Genomic DNA, 10,000 nt, shown 5'->3' on the forward strand with positions numbered 1-10,000 from the left:
TGGGACCATCCTGACATGGAAATCAATCAATCAATTAATCAAATCCTTGCCAGCAGGACTCTGATGGGACCATCCTGACATGGAAATCAATCAATCAATCAATCAAATCCTTGCCAGCAGGACTCTGATGGGACCATCCTGACATGGAAATCAATCAATCAATTAATCAAATCCTTGCCAGCAGGACTCTCTGATGGGACCATCCTGACATGGAAATCAATCAATCAATTAATCAAATCCTTGCCAGCAGGACTCTCTGATGGGACCATCCTGACATGGAAATCAATCAATCAATTAATCAAATCCTTGCCAGCAGGACTCTCCGGTGGGACCATCCTGACATGGAAATCAATCAATCAATTAATCAAATCCTTGCCAGCAGGACTCTCCGATGGGACCATCCTGACATGGAAATCAATCAATCAATTAATCAAATCCTTGCCAGCAGGACTCTCTGATGGGACCATCCTGACATGGAAAACAATCAATCAATTAATCAAACCCTTGCCAGCAGGACTCTGATGGGACCATCCTGACATGGAAAACAATCAATCAATTAATCAAATCCTTGCCACAGGACTCTGATGGGACCATCCTGACATGGAAATCAATCAATCAATTAATCAAATCCTTGCCAGCAGGACTCTCTGATGGGACCATCCTGACACGGAAATCAATCAATCAATTAATCAAATCACTGCCAGCAGGACTCTCCGATGGGACCATCCTGACATGGAAAACAATCAATCAATTAATCAAACCCTTGCCAGCAGGACTCTCTGATGGGACCATCCTGACATGGAAATCAATCAATCAATTAATCAAATCCTTGCCAGCAGGACTCTCCGATGGGACCATCCTGACATGGAAATCAATCAATCAATTAATCAAATCACTGCCAGCAGGACTCTGATGGAACCATCCTGACATGGAAATCAATCAAACAATTAATGAAATAAATCAGCAAATACCTTTTATGTCTGAAACATAGTGCACACAAATATGCCCTCAGGCTCATCACAGGAAGACAGACAAAAAGCTTTATTTTAAGAAAAATAAAATAACACAGAGAAGACAGTGAGCCTGGGGTCGACAAACACAGCTGCGCCTATGTGGACACTGTTCACCCATCTGCACCGGTGGGAACTTTTCTACACAGACACACAGTCATTTGTTTGCATCTTTATCAAGGGGGGATGTTTTGTGGTGGGAACTCATCTACACAGACACACAGTCATTTGATTGCATCTTTATCAAGAGGGGATGTTTTGAGGTGGGAACTCATCTACACAGACACAGTCATGTGTCTGCATCCTATAAGGGGGGATGTTTTGAGGTGGGAACTCTTCTACACAGACACAGGTGCAGATGGGTAACATTAAAGACAATCATGCAGGAAGCTAGCAGAAAGAAGAGGAGGCCGCAGACTGACGAAGAAGATTTGGAAGAGAAGTGGAAGGAGAGAGAATTGGGAGACAGAAGCAGGAGAGAGACAGAAGCAGGAGAGAAAGAATAGTGAGAATCATTTTTGTTGTATATGGGTTCTGGAATTCTTTTTGTGTGTACATTTGTTCATGGATGTGTGTAACAAAAACAAAAAAAAGACCACAGACATTTTTATCGATTTAAAAGTTTAGAATTGTCAAAAAAAGGAAAAAAAGGAATTTGGCAAAGAATCAAATATGTAAATGTGACAGGCTTTAAGGATGGTCAGGGTTTGCACAGATCTGCTGTGGCAAACACTTCATGACTTTTCCAGGACAAAGTCATGAAGTATCTATCTATCTATTATATGTGTATGTGCATGCATGCATGCTTGTAATGCATGCATAAATGTAGTTATGCTCTGCATGTCTTCATATCCATTCCTGCTTCAATGTTAGCCGGACCTTGGCCGCCTGCATGTTTATAACAATGTAAACAGCAGACAGTCTCACCATGACATGTTCTGGTGGAGAAGCGTTTTGTGAAATGATCCTGCCGATCATCCTCTCCATGTTGTTCTGGTGGTGGTACTCCTCCAGCTTCTGCCTCATCTCCTCCAGCCGGTCCTTCAGAAAGGTGAAGGTCGTGTTGTACGATTCATGCAGCCGAGATATCATGTAGGGTACGGTAAGCCTGGCCTCCTCTTCGTGCTTCTTGGCAATGGACATGGAGGAGGAGGAGGGCAGGGGGGCCTTGCTGGCTCTCAGCGCCATGGAGGAGGAGGCAGCAGCAGAGACGTGGACGTCTCGCACCGAGGTGACAGGACCCAGCGCCTCCTTCACCATGTGGTGGTGACTCACGCTGTCCACAGGCCGCACATCCCCCATGGCCTGTGCTGACTGGCTGGGCTGCTGCACCTCCTGCTGGCTCACTCTCCGCTGCTTGGAGGGCAACATTTCCAGGAACGGTGCAGCGCCTGTCTCTTCGCCTCCGTTCTCCACCTCCTCTTCTGACCTGGAGGAGGGAAAGTAGGGTCGCTTCTTGATGGGGCAGCTGTTCATAGTGTCTTCCGACTTTTTGCGCAGGTCCAAGGTGGTGTTGGGCAGGAGGACCGAGGGCTGGGCCTGCACGAGGTGTGGGGACAGGGAATGGGATGCGCCTCCCACTGACGTCAGCGTGGCGGGTATGCTGAGGACCGTGTCAGGACTGCTGCTTTCTTTCTTGATGAACAGCTGAGTGCCTGAGGTTCCGTCGGCCCTGACCAGGATCTGGCGCCCCGTGACACCGTAGCGAAGCTGAGGATTCACCTGCAGCACAGAGCCCACCACCTGGTCCGCCTCACCCTGCCCCCCTGCCCCTGAAGAGCTGACCAGAGACATCAGCGTCACTGCAGCAGAGGTGGTGGGGGAGGAGGGGAGGGGATTCGCCGTGTGGGAAGCAACCGATGCCCTGCTCTCCCCGCGTTCCACTTTCAGCATGAGCGGCCTTTCCTCCTCACCACCCACGTGTTCTGCCCGGACGCGTGTGGGGTCCTCGTTGACGTGGGCCATGGGCACTGCCAGCTGCAGGGCCTGGAGCTGGGGTTCGGTCATCACCATGGGCTGACCAATCAGCGAGGAGCGTTGCTTCAGCAGCATGTTGAGTGCAGCCATGGACGACTGGGTGGTGGTGTCGGGCAGCGCCAGACTGACCGGCGTGCTGGGACCTGGGCTGGCCAGGCCTGTGGAGGAGGGTGGGACCCCGGTTACCATGGAGACCGGCATCAGGGTGGGCGGCCCCACAGAGGGGGCGGTGGAGTCAGCGTCAACAGCCATTGAGCTCTGCAGCGCCTCTTCTGTCTGGGAGTCCTCAATGGAGCGAATCATGTCTCGCATTGTGCGCGATCGGCGGCCTAGCTTGGCAGCTGCACACAGACATAAACAGGCTGTCAACACTTCACTGAAACTGTTGTTTTATCAGCTGAACTTCCACACATGTCCAGTTATTAAAAATCATAATGTCTCTAATCATCAGCAAGAGTCTTAAAATGGTAGAGAGGACAAACAAATTTCTCTCAACTCTGGAATTCACAAAAATGAACCCTGACCTCAGAACTCAAAACGTTCTTATTCAAAGATTACGATTTGGGGCATGGCCTGTTCTTCCAATAATTATGTCTTCATGAACCTACATCCATTACAAACAGTTCACAACTGAAACTGAACGGAACCAAGCAAATGATCTGCTGACTTTCACATGAAAACAGATGAAGATTCTGAATTTAAATGAATCTAAGATGAAAAGAATGATTATCAAAACTAAATTAAAAAAACAAAAGGATCATCTATTGTCAAAAGAGGATTGAGTTCTACCAATCAGTTGATAAAAAGAGCACACAGAACCCCCCCCCCAAAAAAAAAAAAAATTTTTTTTTTTTTTAAAGCAAAAAAAAAAGCTTGGTCAGAAGAAAAAGAGTTAAACAAAAAACAAACAAACAAAAAAAAAACAACAACAATAAAAACGAAACCTATAAAAAATACAGCACAAAAGCTTTCTTATTCATCATAGAATAATGATTTCTATAATAGAAGTAACAACAAACACTGTTATCTCAACAACACATTCTTTGAGAAATGGTTTAAATTTACAGAACAAACCTCAGTATTCTCAGTCAGCTAAACAGCTTGTATATGTGCAAGTGGCTCACAAGTCCACTGTGATTACTGATAACTAAAGAGCAACAAAATGTCAACCCTCCAGCCTCCTAGTACCACCTGCTTATGTCAGTGTTTGTGACAAAACAAGATCAGCTCTTTCATCACTAACCCTTTAAGTTAAAGAAACAAAAACCATTCTGACAGTATACCATCATCATACACTTATTTTGTTGTCAGATTAACCCTTTCACCGCCAAGCTCGCATTTATGCACAGGCATGGTAAAGGACCCATGTCACTGAAAGGTGACCATTCATTGGTCTGTTATCCATGAACCTACTGCTCTTAATGTTCAGTGGTAGGATAGGCCATATTTTCTATACATCGCAGGGAGAATCCCCAGCTATTCTCAGCCACTGTCTTTTCTGTGTTTATACCACAAGGGAATTTTGTAAACTGACTGGCGATGAAAGGGTTAACATTCTGAGATTGTCTTCTCCTCCACCAGATTAATTCCAAATTTCCTTTCTTTCACTACTTCTGTGTTTGTGTGTGTGTGTGTTTGTTTTTTGTATTTGTTGTTGCTTTGAGGATGTTGTAGATGCTCTTCTTTCTGTACATGTGTCCTCCCTTCTTTTTTTCTCTTTTCCTTGTTTGTATGTATCTATAGATATATACAACATAAATTGTGTGCAGTCATACTTTCCATACCTTAATGTCAATTTGTACAAGTGTGCTCTAAATATGTTGCAGCTATTTACTTTTTGTTACCTTTTTGAAAATTCTAATTCAGAAAGTAAATAACACACACACACACACACACACACACACACACACAAAGTGCTGAGGTTTTCAGGAACACAGAACACGTGTCACCATACCTGCCCGAGACATGCCCTTGGCCAGACATTTCTGAAGGCGACAGTACTGGCAGCGGTTACGGGTCTGTATGTTGATCTCACAGTTCTTGTTGTAGAAGCACTTCTTGCGTGCAGGATCACCCACGTTTTGCAGCGCTCGCCGAAAGAAGCCCTGCTCATAAACAGACGTTGGAGAGTAATTAAGTGTGTGTGTGTGTGTGTGTGTGTGTGTGTGTGCGCGCGCGCGCACATGTGTGTTTGTGCGTGCATGTGTGCGCATGCATGCATGTGTGAGTTATGTATGCACACATGTATGTGCCTGTGTGTGTGGTGTATGCATGCATGTGACTGCTTATCCACTTTACATGTTATGTTGTATGTGGGTTGTGTACATAGATGCACATTATATTTATTCACAAAGAAACACGAAAACTCTAAGTCTAGCAAAACACGTATGACAGTGCAAAAACCCTGTATCATATCAGTTGCAACAAGCACAACAGAGTACCCCCCACCCCCCTCGCAAACCCACACATCTTCCCCATTTATCAGATAAAAAAACTACTTACACACACACACACACACACACACACACGAATGGTATAACAACTAACATCCCACCCATTTAACAATGTTAATATACATAACACTTTCCAACATAGTACCTCCTCTGTACACAACATTATGAAACTATGAGTTCAGTGTTAAGATACAAAATGTTTACCAACATGGTACCTGCCCCATATGCTGCGTATCTTGAAACTATATTCACTGACCTTGCATCCCTCACAGGCAGGGTACTCCGTAGTGGACGCCAGAGGACTTGTCTCCACACACCAGGCACTTGAGAGACGACAGGACTGGAGACACCTTGGCTGCTGACATATTACAGCCCACCTCACCTAAGTATAGGTGACAATGTTATTGTTTTTTGTTTGTTTTTTGTTGTTCTTTTTTAGACCTTTTCAATTTGTCAGTGTGTGTGGAGTGGGGGGGCGGGGGGGGGGGGGGGGGGGGGGAGGGGAGTGATGTATCTATGTTTTGTGAGAGATTGAACAGTGTATGCTTGTACATATTTGTGTATTGTGTACATGTGTGTTTATAGTTTTCTGGGTGCATTTTTGTGTGTATACATAACATTGATGTAATGTGTCACACAGAATATTACATGTTTTGTAAAGTACTTAGAGCAGTTTTCTGGACAGAGTACTGTATTAGTATCCATCACTATTATTAATCTTGTCATTACTATTCAACATACTGGCCAAGTACAACCAAGTCTGTTTATGATACAGAGTTCTATTATAAACAGTCTGCATGTGATTCCTGAGTGCATGTGAAGTCAAATGCATCATACAATCTCAAGTCAGAGAAGAGTATATTTTCAGGAACATTTTCATAACAAACTATCCATGAATCTGCCCTAGGTGCTTTACAAAAATTGTTCACATAACATATTACATCAATGTTACGTACACACAACAAAATGTGACTAACAAACTAAACACACACACACACACACACACACTTTCGTTTTGGTTCTTTAAACCCTTATGCATACAAGTGCGCGCATGCCGAAGATTGAACGCGGTAGTCACCAGAATTCATGTCGTCGTTTGGTGGTTTATGTACTCACCCTGAAAATGGACTACACACATATCCACACATAGGCACACACAAACACACACATACACAACCAAATGTATGCGCGTATACACACATACATACGCACGCACACACACACACACATGCACATTCATACACATGCATGTATCTATCACAACAGACCCTTCATATGAAACAGCTACATCTTCACCAATACCTTGCCAGCTGTTACACAGGTTTTCCTCTGGCATGTCAATGTACATCTCTCCCTCCCTCACACTTACAAAGCAACAATCTGAATCAGATCTCCTCCATTCTTTTGATGAAAGCAATTGTAGAACCCATTTCTTCTGTACCTGGACTATCATATTGATTGCTCTGTTTTGACTCTAACAATTGTAGACACCCATTTCTGCATGCAGACTATCACATTAATTGCATGTGAATGGTGTAATTCTGTTACCTATGTTGTTCATCCATTTTACTGCAAACATCTGACTTCATTTTTTTGTGTGTGTATGTGTGATAATAAAAGATTTATATCATATCTTGGCTTTTCTCTTCAACACAGGATCAGAAGAAATGGTTTCTTGTTTTCATCCCTGACACACCTATGTTCTATGTGTAAACCTTGGCAAAAAAACAAAAACAAAATGCCCTTCTCTGCTTTTTATTATTAATATCACCATTGCTCCTTTTCTGATTCTGCTCAGCCTGTTTCAGTCAGTGGCTTGCATTCAGTGCACTGTGGTTGGCACAAGGCCAGCGGTAAGGAGAGCAACAGATTCAGGGTCACATACCATGCCACATTCCACATCCTGCCTGGGTCAATTCCCCTCCTCTCCCACGTTTGTGAAAAGAAGAGAATCCCATGTAGGCCTTACCTCATCCACCACTCTCTTCTTTCTTCTTCTTCTTCTTCTGCATTCGTGGGCTGCAACTCCCACATTCACTCGTATGTACACAAGTGGGCTTTTACGTGTATGACTGTTTTTAACCCGCCATGTAGGCAGCCATACTCCGTTTTCGGGGGTGTGCATGCTGGGTATTTCTTGTTTCCATAACCTACCGAATGCTGTCATGGATTATAGGATCTTTAACGTGCGTATTTGATTTTCTGCTTGCGTATACACATGAAGGGGGTTCAGGCACTGGCAGGTCTGCACATATGTTGACCTGGGAGATCAGAAAAATCTCCACGCTTTGCCCACCAGGTGCTGTCACCAAGATTTGAACCCGGGACCCTCAGATGGAAAGTCCAACGCTTTAACCACTCAGCTATTGCGCCTGTCATCCACCACTCAAAATTCAACTCTATTGGCTTCAACTGTTCAAGTAGAAGAATTTAGTATTTGCAAGGGGTATTAAAATGACATTCAATCATAAGCCACTCCACATCTAAAAACAACAAAAAATAAGTGGCATGTGCATGTTATAATAAGTAATTACAATAAAACTAACACTGAACAGTAATAAAGCAAAACAAGTATCTCTATCAATCACAAATAATTTGTTCTTAAAAAATATCAGTTTTAGTACAGCACTATACCCTCTCCCACCCACAATCTATACAAAATACATAGATAACAAAATACCTAAATAAAACAGCCAACAATTACACAAAGTTGGTCAACTGTAGGAAAGTAGAAATTGATTTAAAAATTTTTTTTTTCAATAAAAAAATAAAACGGAAGCATAGTCTGTGCACTCAAATGCAAGTTTCATGGCAGTGACTGAGTCCTTAACCTTCGCTGGCTGTCACTTTTGACTACACATGGAAGCTCATGTGGGTCACCCACGTCCCATACCGCTGTCACTTTTGACAACACACGGAAGCTCATGTGGGTCGTCCACGACCCATACCGCTGTCCCTTTTGACAACACACAGAAGCTCATGTGGGTCGTCCACGACCCATACCACTGTCCCTTTTGACAACACACGGAAGCTCATGTGGGTCGTCCATGACCCATACCACTGTCCCTTTTGACTACACACGGAAGCTCATGTGGGTCGTCCACGTCCCATACTGCTGTCACTTTTGACTACACATGGAAGCTCATGTGGGTCGTCCACGATCCATACCTTTGAAGAGACAAAAACCTGTATATTCCTCCAAAGCTTGTGTGGGTCGTGCACGACCCATACTTTGTAAAGGGACAAAAACCTGTATATTCCTCCAAAGCTTAAAACAAAATATAGAAAAGGAAAACATATCGTAATTGATTACACACACATGCGCTCGCACACGCACACACAGACTCACACAAACACATACACTCAGAAGAGACACATGTTCACACACACGCACATACACACACACACACACTCACACACAACTGATCACACACACAAACGCATAACACCACATGCACATACATACAAACCCTACTTATGCACACAGAGATAGATAGAGAGAGACTGAGACAGAGACAGACAGACAGCAAGACAGACAGAGAGATAACTCATAGCATCCTATACACGCACAATCAAAGATATTCAGTCACACAGGTACATGCTGTTAGAGAAAGGGATGGAAGGGGGTTAGCTGAAGACAGGCGAAAGGGACGAAAGGGACGGGGCGGGGACAGGGGGGGTGGGGGTAGTGGGAGAGTAGTGGAGTAGTGAGGCTATTGAAAGTAAAACTTCTTTATTTTCCTTCACTAATTGCAAATTAAACCTTCTGAAATCAATATTAAAAGGTATGGGTCATGCATAACCCACACGAGCTTTCGAGGGGTGACCATGTTTTTTCCTCTTTAAAAAGCATGGGTCATTCATGACCTACACAAGCGTCCGTGTGTAGTTAATCTAATTTTTAATTACTCATTAACGAATTAATGAATTTTTTTCATTTTTTTTGGCAAAAGTTGGCCTTTTAGGTGTAGGAAGCATTCCTGAAATTTCATAGAAAAATATTAAGAATTGGCTGAGATATTTGCGTTTTTGTACCCTTCTGGGTCGTGTACGACCCATGATAGCCAGTGAAGGTTAAATATGAAAAAATAAAAAATAAATAAATGAAATAAACCCAAAAAATGTAGTTAAAGAAATAAATGACAAAAGCTCTCTTAAATGTTTTCACAAATAATAATTGTTTACAGCTCATCATCCATTAACAGGATTCTTTTCAGATGTTACTCAATAACCATCACACGTACCTCAATGGCTGTCTCAGTTCAGCTTCAAACATCTAGAACAATGAAATTTAATGCGTGGAACAAACCAACATACACTGATATGAATTATGGGCAATTTTTTTCCATAATTTGTTTTTGAGAAATTGACTGGTTTCAGTATGCTGCTTGATCTATTTCACCAGGAAAAAAAGAACATTAACTGGTTTGTCTTTTGTACAAATCACACATGCCTACAGCATAATGATAATGTTACCAACTGATCATCCCACCATAACTCCGCCACACCCCTACCCTCAACTCCCTCCCTCCTCCCCTCTATATGATGTGAATATAAACT

The 10,000-nt window shown here is 43.2% G+C and overlaps 1 protein-coding gene across 1 annotated transcript in view; it reads right to left on the bottom strand.

Annotated features, from left to right (window-relative positions):
• Positions 1–10,000, bottom strand: part of LOC143291852 (uncharacterized) — a 38,436-nt gene that overhangs the window by 12,944 nt on the left and 15,492 nt on the right. The window contains exons 4-6 of the mRNA XM_076601969.1: positions 5,697–5,798; positions 4,942–5,092; positions 1,938–3,328 (exon numbers count right to left, since the gene is read on the bottom strand). Of these exons, the coding sequence (XP_076458084.1) occupies positions 1,938–3,328; positions 4,942–5,092; positions 5,697–5,798 (1,644 nt within the window). The remainder of the gene's footprint in view (positions 1–1,937; positions 3,329–4,941; positions 5,093–5,696; positions 5,799–10,000) is intronic.

This window comes from Babylonia areolata, chromosome 18 (assembly GCF_041734735.1).
Source record: "Babylonia areolata isolate BAREFJ2019XMU chromosome 18, ASM4173473v1, whole genome shotgun sequence".
In the NCBI taxonomy this organism is placed as follows: domain Eukaryota; kingdom Metazoa; phylum Mollusca; class Gastropoda; order Neogastropoda; family Buccinidae; genus Babylonia; species Babylonia areolata.